This window comes from Lithobates pipiens, unplaced genomic scaffold (assembly GCF_037356315.1).
Source record: "Lithobates pipiens isolate NorthernLeopardFrog02 unplaced genomic scaffold, aLitPip1_a1.2 Scaffold_3, whole genome shotgun sequence".
Classification (NCBI taxonomy): Eukaryota; Metazoa; Chordata; class Amphibia; order Anura; family Ranidae; genus Lithobates; species Lithobates pipiens.
Genome location: NW_027507790.1, coordinates 183816199 through 183838351, shown reverse-complemented (window position 1 = coordinate 183838351; position 22153 = coordinate 183816199). Strand labels below are relative to the sequence as shown.

General features: G+C 47.5%; 1 protein-coding gene across 1 annotated transcript in view; it reads left to right on the top strand.

The window, feature by feature from the left end:
* The first annotated feature begins 237 nt into the window (after positions 1–237).
* Positions 238–22153, top strand: part of ARSB (arylsulfatase B) — a 50375-nt gene continuing 28459 nt past the window's right edge. Inside the window, exons 1-2 of the mRNA XM_077462595.1 lie at positions 238–552; positions 14949–15135. Coding sequence (XP_077318721.1) covers positions 301–552; positions 14949–15135 — 439 coding nt within the window. The 5' untranslated portion in view covers positions 238–300. The remainder of the gene's footprint in view (positions 553–14948; positions 15136–22153) is intronic.

Genomic DNA, 22153 nt, shown 5'->3' with positions numbered 1-22153 from the left:
TCCTGTTTAGAAAGGCGAATGTTACCCTTTGTCCTGTTCTCTATTACAACCTCCTGATTCTGTTTCCATACAAGCTTTGAAACTTATTTTGATGTTTCCTGAGGTCAGGAAATGATTTCAAGGGTTCCTCTGTGGTAAAAAGGTTGAGAAAATCTGCTGAGCAGGATTCCAGCGTGACAACACAGCTTCCTCCAACCATGTGTGACATGACAGAAGGGAGGAGGGTGCAGGGCGGTCCCTGGGCTCAGCAGACAGTTCCTGAATGAAATAGAAGAGCCATCCGCAGTCAGTGGCAGAACCATGCTGGCTCTCCGGGCTCTGCTATGTGGGTGGATGGGGCTGATGCTGTGCCAGGCTGTGCTCGGCTCCCCTCCACACATCCTATTCATACTGGCCGATGATCTGGGCTGGAACGATGTCGGCTTCCATGGATCGGAAATCAGAACCCCCAATTTGGACCGGCTGTCCGGGCAGGGGGTGAGGCTGGGGGGGTACTATGTGCAGCCTCTGTGTACCCCATCCCGGAGCCAGCTGATGAGCGGCAGATACCAGGTCAGTGACCCTATTATGGGGGTAGGTGGTTTACTAAGACTGGAGCACACAGAATCTGGAGCAGCTGTGCATGGTAACCCACCAGCTTCTAGCTTTACCTTCTTCAATAAGTTAGTTTAGTTAGTTCAACTTTGAAAATGAAAGCTAGAAGCTTATTGGTCTGATGCTCGGTCATTAGTATATTTGCTTCTCCTGTGCTATGCCTGGTAATACCAAATAAACATGTATCTGTCCGCCTCTATTCATCTGTATAGCTGTCTTTGTTTATCCGTCCGTCTTACTCTTGCAGCTTGCTCATGGTGCCCTCTCTGTGTACACTGTATTTTCAGTTCACAGTCACATGACTGAGGCTGGTCACATGACTCTGGGGGTTTGTGAAAGGAAGCAGACAAGTTCTGAATGTTGTTTGTCTGGTTGTATTTGCTTTTGTCTGTGTGTGTTTTTTTTTTTTTTTATGTTTTACTGTTATCAGAACCTTGACCAATTCTTAAGCTGGCCATACACCATACAATTTTCTTATTCAATTTCCTTTAGCTTTACCTTCAACTGTGTAGTACAAGGGCCTGCCTGATTGCATGCAAACTGAAAGTGTTCAGATTTGACCTCATATTATATGGTTTTGGTAAATCTAAGGCCGCGTACACACGCGCGGACTGTTTGCCCAACCTTGTTCGTCAAACAGTTTCGGCAAACAGTCCGCTCAAAATTTGCATGAGCGGACTTGCCCACACACGAGCGGACTGTTTCAACGAACTGTTTGCCAAACAGTCCGCTCAACTTTTGAAATGAACGGACTCGCCCACGTAAGGCGGAGGCAAATCCGCCCATTTCGAGCGCGTGTACAGGTAGGCGGGGCCCGCGAAGGAGACGTCGCGGGCTCCGCCGCCTGGAATGGGCTTAAAGGGGAACCCCAACGCCGAAAAAAATCGGCGTGGGGGTTCCCCCAAAGTCCACACCAGACCCTTGTCCGAGCACGCTACCCGGCCGGCCAGGAAAGGGGGGCGAGCGAGCGCGCCCCCCCTCCTGAGCCGTACCAGGCCGCGTGCCCTCAACATGGGGGGGTGCCTTGGGGAAGGGGGGCCGCGCGGCCCCCCCACCCCAAAGCACCTTGTCCCCATGTTGATGAGGACAAGGGCCTCTTCCCGACAACCCTGGCCGTTGGTTGTCGGGGTCTGCGGACGGGGGGCTTATCGGAATCCGGGAGCCCCCTTTAAGAAGGGGGCCCCCGGATACCGGCCCCCCACCCTATGTGAATGAGTATGGGGTACAATGTACCCCTACCCATTCACCTGTGAAATAAAGTACAAAAAAAAACACAACACAGGGGAAAAAATATTTTATTGCACAGCTCCGGGGGTCTTCCGTCTTCGGGGGTCTTCTCGCCGGACTCCTCCGCTATGTGTGTGTAGCTCTTTTACTAGCGGAGGAGTCCGGCTTTCTTCCTCCCCGCCGCCGGCCTCTTCTCCCGACTTCGGGGGTCTTGTCCCCCTCTTCGGTTCTTCTGCCGGGCCACCGCGCCTTCTTGTAGCTCTTTTACAGGCGGTGGCCCGGTCTTCTGTCGCCGCTGCCTTCCGTTCTTCTGTCGCCGCCTTCGGTTCTTCTGCCGGGCCACCGCGCCTTCTTGTAGCTCTTTTACAGGCGGTGGCCCGGTCTTCTGTCGCCGCTGTCGCTGTCGCCGCCTTCCGTTCTTGTTCTTCTTGTTCTTCTTCTTCTTCTCCAGGCGATGTTGACACGTCGCTCCCTCCGGCCGGAATGCCAGGGACACGCTCCGCTGCCACTTATATAGTGACAATGGGGCGGTGTCACATGGTATATGTCACATGGGTTGGTCACATGGTGACCCCGCCCCCTTACGATGTCATAGTCCCCATGTGACATCAACCCATGTGACCAACCCATGTGACATATACCATGTGACCCCGCCCCATTGTCACTATATAAGTGACCGCACAGCGCGGCTCTGGCATTCCGGCCGGAGGGAGCGACGTGTCAACATCGCCTGGAGAAGAAGAAGAAGAACAAGAAGAAGAACAAGAACGGAAGGCGGCGACAGCGACAGCGGCGACAGAAGACCGGGCCACCGCCTGTAAAAGAGCTACAAGAAGGCGCGGTGGCCCGGCAGAAGAACCGAAGGCGGCGACAGAAGAACGGAAGGCAGCGGCGACAGAGGACCGGGCCACCGCCTGTAAAAGAGCTACAAGAAGGCGCCGTGGCCCGGCAGAAGAACCGAAGAGGGGGACAAGACCCCCGAAGTCGGGAGAAGAGGCCGGCGGCGGGGAGGAAGAAAGCCGGACTCCTCCGCTAGTAAAAGAGCTACACACACATAGCGGAGGAGTCCGGCGAGAAGACCCCCGAAGACGGAAGACCCCCGGAGCTGTGCAATAAAATATTTTTTCCCCTGTGTTGTGTTTTTTTTTGTACTTTATTTCACAGGTGAATGGGTAGGGGTACATTGTACCCCATACTCATTCACATAGGGTGGGGGGCCGGTATCCGGGGGCCCCCTTCTTAAAGGGGGCTCCCGGATTCCGATAAGCCCCCCGCCCGCAGACCCCGACAACCAACGGCCAGGGTTGTCGGGAAGAGGCCCTTGTCCTCATCAACATGGGGACAAGGTGCTTTGGGGTGGGGGGGCCGCGCGGCCCCCCTTCCCCAAGGCACCCCCCCATGTTGAGGGCACGCGGCCTGGTACGGCTCAGGAGGGGGGGCGCGCTCGCTCGCCCCCCTTTCCTGGCCGGCCGGGTAGCGTGCTCGGACAAGGGTCTGGTGTGGACTTTGGGGGAACCCCCACGCCGATTTTTTTCGGCGTTGGGGTTCCCCTTTAAGCCCATTCCAGGCGGCGGAGCCCGCGACGTCTCCTTCGCGGGCCCCGCCTACCTGTACACGCGCTCGAAATGGGCGGACTTTCCGAGCGGGAACAGTCCGCTCATTTCGAAAGTACAGCGGACAGGCCCACACACGGGCGGACTGTTCGCTCAAACACAGTTTCAGCGGACAGTTTTTCGGAATTTCCGAAAGACTTTGTCCGTCCAACTGTCCGCTGAAACTGTCCGCTGAAAGCCCACACACGAGCGGACTGTCCGCCCAAACACTGTTCAGCGGACAAGGTTGGGCGAACAGTCCGCCCGTGTGTACGCGGCCTAAAGGAAATCTATAGAAGAAAATTGTATAATGTATGGCCAGCTTTAGGCCTTGTTCTAGACACTATTCATCTTGCTATTCTACTAACTGTACAAAATGAAAAACAAACATCTCAACATCTCATTTAAAAAGGAAATATATATATATATATATATATATATATATATATATATATATATATATATATATATATATATATATATAATTTTCCTTTTTAACCACTTCAGCCCCGGACCATTCTGCTGGTCAAAGACCAGACCACTTTTTTGCGATTCGGCACTGCGTCGCTTTAACTGACAATTGCGCGGTCATACGACATGGCTCCCAAACAAAATTGACGTCCTTTTTTCCCCACAAATAGAGATTTCTTTTGGTGGTATTCGATCCCCCTGCGGTTTTTATTTGTTGCGCTATAAACAAAAATGGAGCGACAATTTTGAAAAAAACGCATTATTTTTTTACTTTTTGTTATAATAACTATCCCCAAAAATATATAAAAAAAAATGTTTTCCCCTCAGTTTAGGCTGATACATATTCTTCTACATATTTTTGGTAAAAAAAAATCGCAATAAGCGATTATTGATTGGTTTGCGCAAAAGTTATAGCGTTTACAAAATAGGGGATATTTTTATGGCATTTTTATTAATAATTTTTTTTTTACTAGTAGTGGCGGCGATCAGCGATTTTTATTGTGACTGCGACATTATGGCGGACACATCGGACATTTTTCACACATTTTTGGGACCATTGTCATTTATACAGCAATCACTGCTATATAAATGCAGTGATTCCTGTGTAAATGACACTGGCAGTGAAGGGGTTAACCAGTGGGTGGCAGTGTAGGGGTTAAGTGTTCCTAGGGGTGTGTTGCTAACTGTGGGGGGTTGGGCTTTCATTTAGTGAACACTGATCTCTGCTCCAATCACATGGAGCAGAGATCAGCCTCACTAGTTGCTAGACAGAATGGGGAAATGCTGTTTACAACGGCATTTCTCCGTTCAGCCGCCCCGTGAGACGATCGCGGGTATGCCCGCGGCGATCGAGTCCGCAGGACCCGCGACCAGACTCACGGGGGTCCCGACCGGCACGCGAGCGCGCGGCCGCCGCCACGCTCACGGTGGCAGGGCGGCAAATTTAAAGGGACGTACAGGTACGCCCATTTGCCTGCCCGTGCCATTGCGCCGGTCGGGAACCGGTTAAATACCGTGTGTGTGTATATATATATATATATATATATATATATATATATATATATATATATATATATATATATATATATATATATATATTTAACCACCTTGCGCCCGCCCTATAGCCGAATGACGGCCGTAAAGCAGGCGCGTTCGTCCAGGTGGCCGTCCCTGGGCGCGCATTGCGGAAGTTCTGTGTTCGCCGTGTCCCCCGGGGACAGGCAAACACAGATCGCTGTAAACGGCCAATCACAGCGGCCGTTTACAGCGTGATCGGCGTGTCCAATGGGAGATGATCTCATATGTAAACATATGAGATCATCTCTCAGCGCCGCTCTCCCTCCTTACACAGACAGTGTGAGAGGTGAGAGATTAACGGCTGCAGCGGCAGCCGTTCTTCCTCGAGTTAAAAAAAAAAAAAAAGTGCCATCCACCCCAGTGCTACCTGCCCCCAGTGCCATCCACCCCAGTGCTACCTGCTCCCAGTGCTACCTGCCCCCAGTGCCACCTGCCCCCAGTGCCACCTGTTGTCAGTGCCATCTGTCATCAGTGCCACGTGTCATCAGTGCCACATAGTGCCATCTGTCATCAGTGCCACGTATTAGTGCCATCTGTCATCAGTGCCACGTATCAGTGCCATTTGTCATCAGTGCCACCTGTCAGTGTCACGTGCCATCTGTTGTCAGTGTCACGTGTCATCAATGCCACTTATCAGTGCCATCTGTCATCAGTGTCACGCGTCATAGGTGCCATGTATTAGTGCCATCTGTCATCGGTGGCACGTATTAGTGCCACGTATTAGTGCCATCTGTCATCAGTGCCACATATTAGTGCCACGTGTCTTCAGTGCCATGTATTAGTGCCACGTGTCATCAGTGCCACATATTAGTGCCATCTGTCATCAGTGCCACATATTAGTGCCATCTGTCATCAGTGCCACGTGTCATCATTGCCACGTATCAGTGCCATCTGTCATCAGTGTCACGTGTCATTGTCCTGGTGCTTCAAAAGTGTAATAAATAGTCAACAAGTTAGATGTGTAATTTATGTTCCGAGAACACATAATGGCGCTACCTGCATGTTGGGCCTCTCTATGTGGCCAGGCTGTGAAAAAGTCCCACACATGTGGTATTGTAATACTCAGGAGGAGTAGCAGAATTTTTTGGGGGGTGTCATTTGTGGTATACACATGCCACGTGAGAGAAATAACCTATTACAATGACAATTTTGTGGAGAAAAAAAAAAAGAAAAATCTTAATTTTGCAAAGAATTGTGGGAAAAAAATGACAACATCAAAAAGCTCACCATGCCTCTTACTAAATACCTTGGAATGTGTACTTTCCAAAAAGGGGTCATTTAGGGGGTATTTGTACTTTCCTGACTTGTTCGGGTCACAAGAAGCGAGATAGGCCACCAGTACATCAGATGTGATCAATTTTGTGCGATTCGCACCACAGCTTGTAGACTCTCTAACTTTCACAAAGACCAAATAATATCCACTAATTTGGGTTATTTTTACCAAAGATATGTAGCAGTATAAATTGTGGCCAAAATTTATGAAGAAAAATTAATAATTTGCATAATTCTTTCACAGAAACAAAGAAATATGCGTTTTTTTTTTCAAAATTTTCGGCCTTTTTTCATTTATAGCGCAAAAAATAAAAACCCCAGAGGTGATCAAATACCACCAAAAGAAAGCTCTATTTGTGGGAAAAAAAGGACAAAAAATTCATTTGGGTACAGTGTTGCATGACTGAGTAATTGTCATTCAAATTGTGAGAGCACCGAAAGCTGAAAATTGGTCTGGGCAGGAAGGTTGTTTAAGTGTCCAGTAAGCAAGTGGATATATATATATAGATATATATATATATATATCTATATATATATATAATGCAAACCTGTAATACATGAGTACTTCCCACTATCTGCTCTTTATATTGGTATATAGTGCCAGCCTAACATGTCAACTAGGGATTAGGGATGAGCTCAGGCGTGTTCGCATGGTCCACGTGCAGAGCCCGCCAGGAAGTTGGCGCAGCGCTGCGCTAATCACAGGCAGTGACACATTGCCCGATCTCTGCACATCGGGGCAATGTCTCACTGCCTGTGATTAGCGCAGCACTGTGCCGACTTCCTGGCGGGCTCTGCACGTGGACCATGCAAACGCGCCTGAGCTCATATCTACTAGGGATGCAGCGATACCAGTTTTTAACCCCTTTGCGGCTAAGGGTAAAACATCTTAATGCCTAGGCACAATTTTGCAACTTTGACATGTGTTAGTAAAACCGTACAAATGATCACAACTACTTTGTGCATCCAGGTGGATTACACCGCATTTTTTTTCAGGTCAAATTGGGCTTTCATTTGGTGGTAAATGGTAATGGATATCTCTGGATTTCTTTTTTATTATAAAAGGAAAACTGGCCCAAAATACATTTATTTTTATTTTTTTGGTACTACAATAACCTTTCACCAAAGAACAACCCAAAATAAAATTCTTCTGCTCCTAATGATCGCAAAAATACCGCATATATTTCCCCTAACCCTGGGCCTCCCTTATTTAACTATACCCAACACACCCATCACCCTACACCCTCTGGCAGTAGTCGCAATCTACGCAATTTAGTCTCCGTTCCTCTTCTTCCCAACACCAGCTTCCCCCTCTCCTGCACCCTCTGGAACGCTCGCTCTGTCTGCAACAAACTCACCGCTGTTCATGACCTCTTTGTCACTAATTCCTTTAATCTAATTGCTCTCACCGAAAACCTGGCTCCACGAATCTGATACCCCTTCTCCTGCTTCCCTCTCTCAGGGTGGCTTTCCCTGGACTCACTCCCCTAGGCCTACTGGATGCAAGGGAGGTGGAGAGGGACTCCTCCTAACCCCACGATGCACCTTCCAGGTTATTCACTCCCCTCCCCCTCTTTCCCTCTCATCATTTGAAGCTCACTGTATACGTCTATTCTCTCCTACTTCCCTAAGAATTGCTGTGATCTAACGGCCCCCTGGACCATTATCAACTTTCCTTGATGAGTTCTCTGCCTGGCTACCCTACTTTTTGTCTTCAGAAATTCCCACAATCCTTCTCGGTGATTTCAACATCGCTGCTAAAACAAACACTCCTGCTACTTCTAAACTTCTTATGCCGCGTACACACGATCGAATTGTCCGGGGTACCTAGTCCGCAGAACCGCATTTCACCGGACAATCCGATCGTGTGTGGGCTTCAGCTGACTTTCTCAGTGTAAAGTCCGACGTACTTAGAAAATAGTTTTGCAGTCCAATCTTTCCGCTGGACTTGGGTTTTCAGCGGACAATACGTCCGTGAGTATGCTAGTCCAGAGGACTAAGAATGACGCATGCTCAGAAGCAAGTACGAGAAGGAAGCTATTGGCTACTGGCTATTGAACTTCCTTTTTCTAGTCCCGTCATACGTGCTGTACATCATCGCGCTAGCAAACACCGGACTTTCTGTGTATCCGTGTGTGGCCAAGTCCGTTCTGTAGAAAGTCCGCCAGACTATCCCCCGGATTGTTTGCCGGGCTAAGTACGCCGGACAATTCGATCGTGTGTACGCGGCATTAGTCTAACCTCTTCATTTGACCTGAAGCAATGGGTACAGGCTTCTTCTCATTCTGATGGCAACACCCTTGACCTTGTATTCTCCTACCTTTGCACTCCATGCAACTTCTCAATTAATCCCTTTTCTCTTTCCGACCATCACCTAATTAGTTTCTCTCTATCCCTTTCTTCCAACACCTTTCCCTCCAATCGCCTAACCATCACCCGTAGAAACTTTTGCAACTTCAACTCTTCTCTCCTCTATTCTGCTGCTGACCACCTCTATGACCAAATCTCTCCCCTGTCCTGCCCCAACCAAGCCACTTCCATCTACAATAAATCCCTGTCCTCCACCCTGGACAAGCTCGCTCCCCTCACTACACGCAGAATCAGGCCTCGACCCCTATAACCATGGCAAACGGATGACACTAGAATTCTCAAAAAACATAGTCGCGCTCTTGAGCGTCTGTGGCACAAGACCAAGTCTCTCAAAGACTTCAACCAATACAAATCTGCCCTCCAAAAATACTACTCTTTCCTCCACACTGCCAAGCAGACCTATTTTACAACTCTTATTAACACCTTCTCGTCCAGTCCCCATAAAACTTTTCTCTACGTTCAACTCTCTACTCTGTCCTCCGCCGCCTCCACCCACTGTCTCACTCACTGCCCAGGAGATTGCTAATCACTTCAAAAACAAGATTGATACAATCCGTGATGAAATCTCCACTCTACAGTTATCGCCCCCAGTTAAGACCCCACTACAACAGGTACTCTCAACGCTCCCCTTATTCAAAACTGCTACTACAGATGAAGTTGCTAAACTCCTTTCTAACGCCCACCTAACCACCTGCCCCCTGGATCCTATTCCCTCTCAAACACTACGGTCGCCTTCTGACTCTATCCTACACTCTCTAACTCACATCATCAATCTCTCCTTCACCTCTGGCATTTTCCCCAATGCTCTAAAACATGCACTGGTCACCCCCATACTTAAAAAGCCGTCCTTGGACCCTACCAATCTTAACAACCTACGCCCTATTTCTTTGCTCCCATTTTCCTCTAAACTTGAACGCCTGGTTTACAACTAACTGAGTGATCACCTCATTAAAAACAACCTTCTTGATCCCCCTTCAATCTGAATTTCGCCCTCAACACTCAACAGAAACTGCTCTTTTAAAAGTCACAAATGATCTAGTAACTGCAAAAACAAACGGACACTATTCTGTACTCCTACTTCATGACCTTTCAGCTGCCTTTGACACCTCCTCCTCAAAAAACGTTACTCCCTTGGTCTCCGTGACTGTGCTCTTCAGTGGCTCTCATCCTACCTATTCCAATGCACCTTCAGTGTCACTTACATTTCTACTTCCTCTACTCCTCTTCCCTTCTCTGTCGGAGCCCCCCAAGGTTCTGTTCTTGGACCTCTTTTATTTTCAATCTACACCTCTTCCCTGGGTCAGCTGATAGCCACTCACGGCTTTCAATATAATTTCTACACTGACGACACACAAATCTATCTCTCCACCCCTCAACTCACTCCATCGGTCTCGTCACGCATCACCAACTTACTAACAGACATATCTATATGGATGTCACAACACTTCCTCCAACTCAACTTGTCCAAAACCGAACTTATAATATTTCCTCCCCCACATGCCTCTTCCCCTGACTTCTCTGTCAAGAGTAATGGCACAACCATCCACCCACCCCCACATGTCAGGGTGCTAGGTGTTATCCTGGACTCTGAACTCTCCTTTCAGCCCCACATCCAATCACTTTCCAAAGCTTGCCGCCTCAACATCTCTAAACTATGTCCCTTTCTAACCAATGAAACCACAAAGCTCCTGATTCACTCCCTGGTTATCTCTCGCCTTGACTACTGCAACTCCCTCCTCATTGGCTCACCTTTAAATAGACCATGCCCCCTTCAATCCATCATGAATGCTGCTGCCAGACACGTACACCTTACAAACCGCACAGTGTCTGCTGCCCCTCTCTGTCAATCCCTCCATTGGCTGCCACTTGTCCAACAAATTAAATTCAAAATACTAACACTTACTTTCAAAGCCATCCACAACTCTGCCCCCAGCTACATCACTAGCCTAGTCTCAAAATACCAACCGAATCGCCCACTTCGCTCCTCCCAAGTCCTCCTGCTCTCTAACTCCCTCATCACCTCCTCCCATATCCGCCTCCAGGACTTCTCCCGAGCCTCGCCCATCCTCTGTCTACTCACTACCCCAATCTGTCAGAATGTCTCCAAATGTATCCACTTTTAGGCGATCCCTGAAAACTTTCCTCTTCAGAGAAGCCTATCCTGCCTCCATCTAACAACTGCACTATTGTCTCCATTAGCTCATCCCCCACAGCTATTACCCTTTTGTATAACTTGACCCTCCCTCCTAGATTGTAAGCTCTAACGAGCAGGGCCCTCTGAGTCCCCCTGTCTTGAATTGTATTGTATTGTATTGTAATGTCTACCCTAATGTTGTAAAGCGCTGCGTAAACTGTCGGCGCCATATAAATCCCGTATTATAATAATAATAATCCTGTATAATAATATGTATATGTTAGTTGTTGTATGCCCCCCAATGAGCAGGACGTTTTGAGAGCGCTAACTACAGCGCTCCCAACCCGCCCCAAAAAAAAACCATATCGGTCGACCTCTAACCTACATCCTCATACTTGTCAGGTACGTAGGGGTGTTGTTGTTTCGTGTGTTGGTTGTCTATTCTCATTTCTCTAGATCAGGGTATGTCATGCATTTCCGAAGCTGCCTTTTCACATTCATTCCTCCACCGCCCCATAGGGGTTCCAGTGCATGATAGCACCCCATCATCAAGGGGTGGGTCCATACCCATTCATAGCTTAGTTTTATCACTGGTGTACCCCTTTCCCAGCCTCAGCTGGGGGGAGGGGCAGTTCTTTTAGGTGGCCATCCCAACTTTTTCCCAACCTTTTCCATCCGCCAGCATTCTTCGTCCCAGATTCATGCGGTTCTTTATGCACTCTCACGTCCATACGACAATTGTTAGACAGGATGGAGGGGATCTTAGCCCGCTCTGCTTTGCGCAGAGGTGTTAATTGTGGCTCCTGCTCTTCTCAGTATGCCTGCAGGTGATGTTGGAATTTCTTTACAGTGGCACGTAGAACTGGGGGCAAGCTTGGTCTCAGGTAATCGATCTGGCCAATGTTTCTTATCCAGATTATTCCGGGGGCGGGAAGGTTTCATAGGTTCATGTCTCTGGCTTACGCTGCTTATTGCATCAGAAGTTCGGCTTCATCTGTCAATTCCATGAAGTATCTATCAGGTGACCAGCTTTTCAGGACCTACAAACTCCTGTCGGTCTGTCCATTTTTTTGCAGCTCTAAGCAGTCAAGGGAGGTAATGCAATGTTCTCTTTGAACAGCTACCAGTTACCGGCCAGGTTTTCGTGGTGTTTCAGACTTCCGGTCTCCTTCCCATGGCGCAGTTCCCAGTTAGTGCTCTAGGTAGTTCTCTCTTACCAAGCTTACAACTTCCCCTTCATTTGAATAGATGGTTAAGCTAGGGGTTTGTGGTTATATTTCTGTACTACAGTCATGGTGTCAGATTAAAGTAGTCCTTCTCTGCAACATTCCTTGGGTCTGCTTTTTCTCCATCCTCTCACTACAAACAGTTCGTTCTCATGTCCAGGTTACTTGCCAAACCAGGCTTGAAGCCTAAACCCCTTTTCTGAATATTCATTTGGTTCGGAGGCAACTTTTGTCGGCCCAGGGGGTCCCTTCTTTTCGTCAGGTCCGTGGGGCGCTGGAGATCCTCCGTTTTAGCTACATACGTAACCCCCCTTCTCTGCAGTCTTCCGGCATTTGCATTTTATGGACTAATGGTTGTTGCTGACCCTTCTTTGTAGCTTTCACATCACACCTACTTCCTGTCTCTTTTGCTCTCTTTTAGGCATACTGACCAGCCAGGCCAAAGCACATCTCAGGTCTTGTTAGTTCTGACTACAAGTTGGAAGGCTGGCCGCAGGCTAGCCTGAATTAGTAGGAGGAGCCTTAGGGCTTTAAATCCCTCCTCCTCCATCAGAGCCTTCGTCGGCTCATTTCCGGGTTCCCACCCACCCGTTCCCCTATACTTTCATAATTTAATTTACATTTCATACATATTCATTCAGGGTATGCACTCTATTAGGCATACTGACCAGGCACACCTCAGGTCTTGGTAGTTGGGGTTATCATATTTCCAAGTGAAGACTCTGACTACAAATATATGTGTGTGTGTGTATGTATGTGTGTGTGTATGTATGTGTATATATGTGTATGTGTATATATATATGTGTATATATATATATATATATATATATATATATATATATATATATATATATATATATATATATATATATATATATATATATATATATATATATATATATATATATAGTGCCAGCCTAACATGTCAACTAGGGATGCAGCGGTACCAGTTTTTAACCCCTTTGCGCCTAAGGGTAAAACATCTTACTGCCTAGGCACAATTTAGCAACTTTGACATGTATTAGTAAAACCATATGATCACAACTGCTTTGTGGATTACACCGCGTTTTTTTTTTCAGGTCAAATTGGGCTTTCATTTGGTGGTAAATGGTAATGGATATCTCTGGATTTCTTTTTTTATTATAAAAGGCAAACTGGCGCAAAATTATTATTTTTTTATTTTATTTAGCTGTATATTTCTTGGTACTACAATAACCTTTCACCAAAGAACAACCCAAAATAAAATTCTCCTGCTCCTAATGATAGTAGAAATACCGTATATATGTGTTTGCTGGTTGTTGTATGTCCCCCCAATAAGCAGGACGTTTTGGGAGCGCTAAATACAACGCTCCCAACCCGCCCCAAAGATGCTGCTTGCAGGACTTTTCGGAATGTCCCACAATGGCACCGACTGAGTGTGAAAAGTCACACTTGAATGAATGGGAGGCAGTTTTCAGGCGCTTAGTAGAGGCTATTTCCAGTGCTAAAGCGCAGGCTTTTCAGTGACTGGTCACTGTGATAGCCAGTGAGCGATCAGGTGACCTGGAATCAGGCATTCCAATCGTTAGTACGAGGCCCAGTCTCTGTTTTTGGAATCACCATGCGGTGTGCTCCCAGCACAAAGACATATACAAATATGTGGCCCCATGGAAAAAAGCCCAGTCCAATGGGGCCGCATATTTGCGTACACTCGGTGCCAAGGGGTTAACGACTGAGTACATGTAGCAATACTTTTTCTCAAGTACTCGCCAATACCAATTACCATTACCTATTTTAGCCTGCAGTGCGATTTGAGCTCCTGTGTGTTCTTTAACCACTTTCAGCGCCGGACCATTTTGTTGGATTAAGACCAGACCACTTTTTGCGATTCGGCACTACGTCGCTTTAACTGACAGTTGCGCGGTCGTGCGACCTGGCTCCCAAACAAAATTGACGTCCTTTTTTTTCCCACAAATAGAGCTTTCTTTTTGTGGTATTTGATCACCCCTGCGGTTTTTATTTTTTGTGCTATAAACAAAAAAAGAGCGACAATTTTGAAAAAAACATTATTTTTTACTTTTTGCTATAATAAATATCCCCCAAAAATATATAAAAAAACATTTTTTTCCCTCAGTTTAGGCCGATACGTATTCTTCTACATATTTTTGGTTAAAAAAAATCGCAATAAGCGATTATTGATCGGTTTGCGCAAAATTTATAGCATTTACAAAATAGGGGATAGTTTTATGGCATTTTTATTACATTTTTTTTTTTTTACTAGTAATGGCGGCGATCAGCGATTTTTTTATTTTTTTTATTGTGACTGCGAAATTATGGCGGACACATCGGACATTTTTGACACGTTTTTGGGACCATTGTCATTTATACAGCAATCAGTGCTATACAAATGCATTAATTCCTATGTAAATGACACTGGCAGTGACGGGGTTAACCAGGGGGTGGCAGTGTAGGGGTTAAGTGTGTCCCAGGGGTGTGTTACTAACTGCGGGGGCTAAGCTGTGTGTTAGTGAACACTGATCTCTGCTCCAATCACAGGGAGCAGAGATCAGTGTCACTTGTTGCTAGGCATAACGGGGAGATGCTGTTTACATTGGCATCTCCCCGTTCAGCCTCCCCGTGAGACGATCACGGGTATCCCCGTGGCGATCGAGACCGCGGGAACAGCGACCGGACTCATGGGGGTCCCGACCGGTGGCGGCGCGCACGCGATGGCAGGGCGGCAATTTCAACTGGACTTCCCTGTACGCCAGTTTGCCTGCCCGTGTCATTCTGCCGACGTACATTGTCGTGCGCCGGTCGGGAATTGGTTAAAAACTGGTATTGGTGCATCCCTATTTAGGCTCCTCAAATGCTTCATACAGGGGGACAGAACACTGAAAAAAATGAGTTTTTCTTTAAACTAATCACTAAATTGATATTATTCTTATTTGCTTTCTAGTTACCGTAGTTTTTTTTTTTTTTGCATTTTCTTTTTCTTATACATAGATTCACACAGGATTGCAGCATGAGATCATTTGGCCCTGTCAGCCCCATTGCCTACCTCTGGATGAGAAGCTTCTACCCGAGCTACTGAAAGACGCTGGCTATGTCACACATATGGTGGGAAAATGGCACCTTGGCATGTATAAGAAAGACTGTCTGCCAACCCGAAGAGGATTTGACACTTACTTTGGTGAGATGATGATATTTAATTATTTATCATTAGATTTCTGCTTGTATTATGTCACTACATTCTGATTAAGGACCCTTTCATGTGGACAGCACCCATTCCAATCGGCAGATGATCTGTGAACATGCAGTGCCTTGGAAAAAGTATTCATCCCCCTTGAAATATTCCACATTTTGTCATGTTACAACCAAAAACCTAAATGTATTTTATTGGGATTGTATGTGATAGACCAACACAAAGTGGAACATAATTGTGAAGTGGAAGGAAAATAATAAATGGTTTTAAATTTTTTTTTACAAATAAATATTTGAAAGGTATGGCATGCATTTATATTCAGCCCCCCGGAGTCAATACTTTGTAGAACCACCTTTCACTGTAATTACAGCTGCAAGTCTTTTTGGGGATGTCTCTACCAGCTTTGCACATCTAGAGGGTGACATTTTTGCCCATTCTTCTTTGCAAAATACTTTTTCAAGACCCTGATGAATGTTAACGGAACAGAACAGAAATGTATGTGTTCAGTTTTTTTCCCTCACAGACCTGTGTTAGGTCTATGGGCAGGCAGGTGTAAATGGATTTGCACCTGTTTACATCCTTTAACTGCCGATTCAACATGGTTTTGTCCAAAAAAAATGTGTGTAACATTTTTAATCAGAGTACTGTCCTTCAAAAGGATAGGCCAAAACTTTTTAAGGGACTTTTCAACCTTTATATCAGGGGTCATCAACCCCCGGGCTGTAGCGTCTTTGCAGCTGGGCCGCGGCGGGCTGTAAGGTACCGGTGGATCAGAGAGGAGGGCAGACAAATAAGAGAAGTGGGCTGGCGAGCAGAGATGACACCTCTCTCCGCCCGCCTAGCATCACCGCTCTTCCTCCCTCGCAATGTGCGGAATGTCGGCGGTGCGGCAAGGAGCAGAGAGATGACATCATCTCTCCCTGCCTGCCTAGCATCACCGCTCTTCCACCCTCACAGCATACAGAATGTCGAAGGTGCGGCTGGGAGCAGAGAGATGACATCATCTCTCACTGCCCGCCCCGCATCTCTGCTCTCCTGCCCTATTTTAAGAAAGACCACTGAACCAGTGTCACCAATGCAGTGACAATACTCATCTGGTGGCACTGGCAGGCTATGTGGCAAGTGGCATTCCTCATCTGGTGGCACAGGCAGGCGATGTGGCAAGTAGCATTCCTCAACTGGTGGCACAGGCAGGCGATGTGGCAAGTAGCATTCCTCAACTGGTGGCAGGCAGCGTGGCAAGTGGCATTCCTCAACTGGTGGCAGGCAGCGTGGTAAGTGGCATTCCTCATCTGGTGGCAGGCAAGCGTGGCAAGTGGCATTCCTCATCTGGTGGCACAGGCAGGTCATGTGGCAAGTGGCATTCCTCATTTGGTGGCAGACAGCGTGGCAAGTGGCATTTCTAAACTGGTGGCAGGCAGCATGGCAAGTGGCTTTCCTCATCTGGTGGCAGGCAAGCGTGGCAAGTGGCATTCCTCATCTGGTGGCAGGCAAGCTTGGCAAGTGGCATTCCTCATCTGGTGGCAGGCAGCGTGGTAAGTGGCAATCCTCATCTGGTGGCAGGCAGCGTGGCAAGTGGCATTTCTCATCTGGTGGCAGGCAACATGGAAAGTGACACACTCAGGGCTCCTACTGATTCTGCATTATGGGGAGTTGAACTATTTCATTTATATTACAATGTAATATAAGAAATAATGCGCCTCAATCATTCTGACACCATACCAACTATGGTGCCGCGATGATTAAAGTACCAACAGCAGAACACCAGCTATTGCCCCAATAAATTTCCTGTGTTATTCGCTTACCCCCCCCCCCCCCCCCCCCGCACGCGTGTGCGTACATCCACACCCACCAAATCCCCCCCCCTCGCCAGGCCTTGGCACAATTTTCTTTTTGACAAAAAGGTTGGGGACCACTGCTTTATATAATCTAAATTGGAACCAGTGACAAAGGCTGCCTCATACTTCTTCTTCTCTTTATTAATCTTTCTTTACACTAGATCTTAATGCACATCAGATGCAGGTCAGGGAATTGCTCATGACTGTAATGGAGCACTGCACATGACTGTTCAGAGTCTGCAATTGACCTGCTTTGCATTGACTGCCTTTCCTGACAGACTCCATGGCAGCCTACGTATGGGTTAATCCCCGCCTCTCATACCTCATAGGACCCCACTCCCATAAATCTTTGCTTCTGAACAGAGACTGTGTTCCTTTTTTGTCCTCCTCCTAGGACCAAGGTGTTTGCTTACCTTTACGAAGAGTTCCGGTCCAGTCCTGTTTGCACGAAGATCCTGAGGGTGATTGTGATTCCAGCAGTCCCAGCTATTAGCCGGGTGGAAACGGGCGATATATGCGATGCCATGAAGAGCTTACTAACCTGCCATTGGCAGGCAAGCGGCAATTTGGCCATACATCCTTTGCTATTAGCAGGAGGCCTCTATTTTGATGTCCCGTTCGTGCAGTGGGTGGAGTACCCCCAGTCAGGATGGATCGGGATCGTGCCGTGGCGGTATCGTATTGATTTTAATCATTATCATTATGGCAGCCTGTTTATGTGTGTTGTTTGTCATCTCCTTCTTTCCATTTCCTGGTATGTATGGCGGCTGGAGCGCATTTGCGTTCCAATCCGCCGCCTCTTCCGTTCGTTCTGCGCAGGCGCGTGCCTCGTTCGGATCGAGGCTTGGTCCGAACGTGCGCAGTTTTCGGAAGACGGCGGTGATCGCGCATGCGCACGAACTCCGCTGACCGACGCCAGGGGGGCATGGTGACGTCCCCATCGGCGCCAACTTTTAAATAGCTGTCAGATACAGCTATGGTTGGGATCGCTCTGCGAGAGTGTGCTGTGTGTCTTGCTTGGAGGTATGTTCTGTTCGCCAGGAAGCTCTATTATTTGATTCCTGTCAGGTGCTTATGGTGTTTTCAAATCTCTCCAGCATACAGACTTTCTCATTATGGACGTATCATCGCCCCCCAGTGGCCAACCCTTACGCTGCAGGTAGGAATATTATTTCCTTCTGCTGGGTTGTTTTCGGTAATTACTTTTGGTTTTCTTGCTGTAGTTTTTTCTTTCTATTTAGCCCTTCTAGGTCTGAACGTCATTTATCGGCACGCAAAGATACTGACCAGTCTAGGTTACATCATCGTCAGTCTACGTCAAGTTCTAGACGCTCTAGATCACCCTCCAGACACCATAGATCAAGATCTGGATCTGGTCGTCATTCAACCCACCGTTCCAGCCGCTTAGAGAAAGCCTGCTGGGGTTGTAAATCTCACGTTCCAGAGGGTAAATCTCTCTGTGAGTCTTGTTATTCCAGAGCTATGAAGGAAAGGGGAGCCGGAGACCAGCAAGTGGAAGCATTGGTCAGGAAGGTGGTTCAAGAATCTCTGAACAAGGCAGAGTCTGATCGGATGTTTAACCCTCCTTCCGTTACAGCTCCTGTCGATGTAGATGCAGACCCCGTAATTCCGGGTCCCTCCAGACACAGTGTCTCTCCAAGTGAATCTTCAGACAGTGAGATTGATGATTCAACTGCAGGTTTTGATTTTTCTCTTGTCCCGCAGTTAGTCAGAGCAGTCAAGGACACTCTAAAATGGGAAGAGCCAGTTGAAGCACCCTCTAAACAGAGGAAGTACTTTAAACACCTTAAGAAGGACCGCCCGAATTTCCCCTTCTTGGGTGAGCTCGGTGAGATTATTTCAGACGAATGGGGAAAAGTGGAGAGGAAGAACTCCTTAATTTCCAAGATTGCCAAAATGTACCCGTTTAAAAGCGAGGAAGTTAAATATCTGGATTCAGCCCCTCTTATTGATGCGGCTCTAATGCGTCTAGTCAGACATGTTACACTCCCTCTTGAAGATTCCGTTTCGTTCAAGGATGGTTTAGAGAGGAAGATTGACATCGACCTGAAGCGCATTTATATCACCGCAGGCATGGCTTGTAAGCCAGCTCTGGCTCTTGCAGCATTATCTAAAGCCATGGAGTCTTGGACGGATGATGTTGGTGCGGCTTTGGGAAGCGTTTCGGAAGAACTTATCCGGAATTCACCAGTACATGAACTGAAGTTAGCATCAGTCTTTTGGGGGAAGCATCCCTTGATATTATCCGCCTAGTGGCACGTGTCATGCTCTCCTCAGTTACTGCGAAGCGCGCTCTGTGGCTTCGTCCGTGGGTTGCAGATCCTGCCCCTAAACAGGCATGGTGTAAGATTCCCTGTGAGGGACCCTCCCTCTTCGGGAACAAACTTGATTCTGCCATTTCCAGTGCTACTGGGGGTAAATCAGTGTTCTTACCCCAGGATCGTCGCCTCTTGGGTCAGAGGAAAGTTCAGCCCAGACAAGAACAAGAGCGTGCTAGAGATGCTCGCCGTTACAGGCCTGGTCGGGAATTTAGGAAGAATTGGAGAAGGGCTCAGTCTTCAAGCCAAAAATCCTCTAAGTCAACTACATCAAGGTACAATCCTACCACTTGTGGAAGAAAAAAAAAAAAAGAGAGAGGTACTCCTGTCTTACACAGATTCCCTGTTGGCTCAAGGCGCTGCCATTCCGGTCCCAACCAGAGAGAGATTTCAAGGGGTCTACTCCCCCCTCTTTATGGTCCTCAAAAGAATGGCTCCTGGAGACCAGTTATCGACCTAACGCATCTGAATTCCTTCATCAAGAAGGAAAAATTCAAGATGGAGACATTACTAACAATACATCAGTCAATACAACCAGGCGACTGGTTGATTTCCATAGACTTGAAGGATGCTTACTTCCATGTTCTGATCGCAAAAGAGTTTCAGAGGTACCTTCGGTTTGCAGTGGGCGAATTACATCTTCAATTTGTATGTCTCCCGTTCGGGCTTACAACATCGCCTCGAGTGTTTTCGAAGCTCTTACTGGCTGTGGTAGCACTAATCATGATCAAAGGTATTCGATTACACCATTACCTAGACGATCTACTATTGCTTTCCCAAGACAGAGAACAGCTACTGTTACATCGAACTCAAGTCATCTCGACACTCACGGAATTCGGTTGACTGTTGAACCGGGGGAAAAAAGTCATCTGGACCCAACTCAGTCTTTGATTTTTCTCGGAGCCCAGTTCAACACGGTCGAATGTACCATCTCCCTTCCGGTGGAAAAAATTCCGGTGATCCGAGACAGGATTCGGCCTGCATTGCATTCTCTTCTTCTCAGGGCCTCACAGTGCCTCAAGATAATTGGCACTATGGTATCCACAGCCCCATGATAAAGTGGGCACAATGGAGGATGTGTCCCTTTCAGAAGGGTTTTCTTCTACAATGGGACCAGGGGTCTCGAGACCATCTGGTCAGGATAACCCCCTCCATGCGGGAGAGTCTCTTCTGGTGGCTCCAACGAAAGAACCTCCTCAATTGCCATTCCATAGCTTCCGTCTCTTGGATCACAGTAACGATGGACGCCAGCAACATGGGCTGGGGCGCCCTGTGTCTGTCAGAAATAGCCCAGGGCGTGTGGGAATTTCCAGCCCAAGAGGTAGTATCCAATGTTCTAGAGCTTTGTGCTGCTCTCCATGCTCTTCAAGCCTTTTCTCACCTGATTTCAGGGACCTCGGTTCTCCTAAGGATGGACAACACGACAGCAGTGTCTTATATCAAGAGACAAGGAGGCACCCGCAGTCTCTCTCTGCCGAGGGAAGTGAGCCCGATCATGTCTTGGGCTCAGATGAACTTGTCAAATCTGATGGCAGTTTATCTCCCCAGAATTCAGAATGTCCAGGCGGACTTCCTATTAAGGTTCTCCCTGGACAACGAGTGGTCTTTCCATCCCGAGATATTCACATGGATTCTGTCTCTGGGGATCCTGCCAGAAGTGGACCTGTTTGCCTCCCCGTGCAATTTCAATCCGGAGAAATATTATACGAGGTGTCGTTGTCCTCAGGCCTTCGTTATGGATGCACTGACGGATCAGTGGAGGTTTCGCACGGCTTATGCCTTTCCCCCAGTCCCGGTCATCCTGCGATTCCTTTCAAGACTCAGGTGGGAGAAAGTTATGGTGGTGACGGTTGCTCCATTTTGGCCCAACAGGCCGTGGTTTCCGCTCCTAATGCAGCTGAGTTTTCGGGATCCAGTTCCTCTCCCTTCCAGGGCAGATCTCCTGCTACAGGGAACATCTCTTCACCCATACCCAGCCCATCTTCATCTGATGGTTTGGTTCTTGAAAGGGGAAGGTTGGAAGCATTAGGGTGTCCAAGTACTGCCATCGCTACTCTACTGAATGCTAGAAGGCCAGGTACTAATAAAGTATACTTCTTCCGTTGGCAGTTCCTGTAGTGACCTGAAGATTCAAGACATTTTGGGTTTCCTACAGACGGGACTAGACCTGTCACTATCAGTGAGTTCCTTACGAGTTCAAATTTCGGCAATTTCAGCATTTACTGGCGTTTCCTGGGCCAAACACCGTCTTGTCAGACAGTTTTTCAGGGGAGCAATAAGACTCAGACCCCAGAAAAAAAACAAGATTCTCCAAATAGGATCTTCCTTTTGTCCGGGATTCCTTTTCAGAGGAAAGACCTGAGCATATGGTTCAATCATCTATCAAGGCTCTTTCTCTCAAAGCCGCCTTTCTGGTGGCTATAACATCGGCCAAGAGGGTCTCCGAGATCAGCTCTCTGGGTTGCAAAGAACCTTTTCTGACGTTTTTCCCGGATCGTGTGGTCTTGGTTCCCATGTTAGGGTCAAATCCTAAGGTCACATCTGTATTTCATGAGAACCAGGAGATTGTTCTTCCTACTTTTCGGACTTCCGGAGATTCTAACATTCATCCTTTAGATGTTGGAGAAGTTCTAAAACAGTACTTGGAATCCACAGCTCCTTTTCGAACTTCTGACCATCTCTTTGTTTACTTCCATGGAAAGAATAAGGGATCACGTGCTTCTTCAAGAACCATCGCAGCTTGGATTGTTCAGGCTATTCAAGGGGCTTATAAAGCTAAGGGTTTGGCTCCTCCAGAGGCAGTGACGGCTCATTCTACCAGGAGCGTTT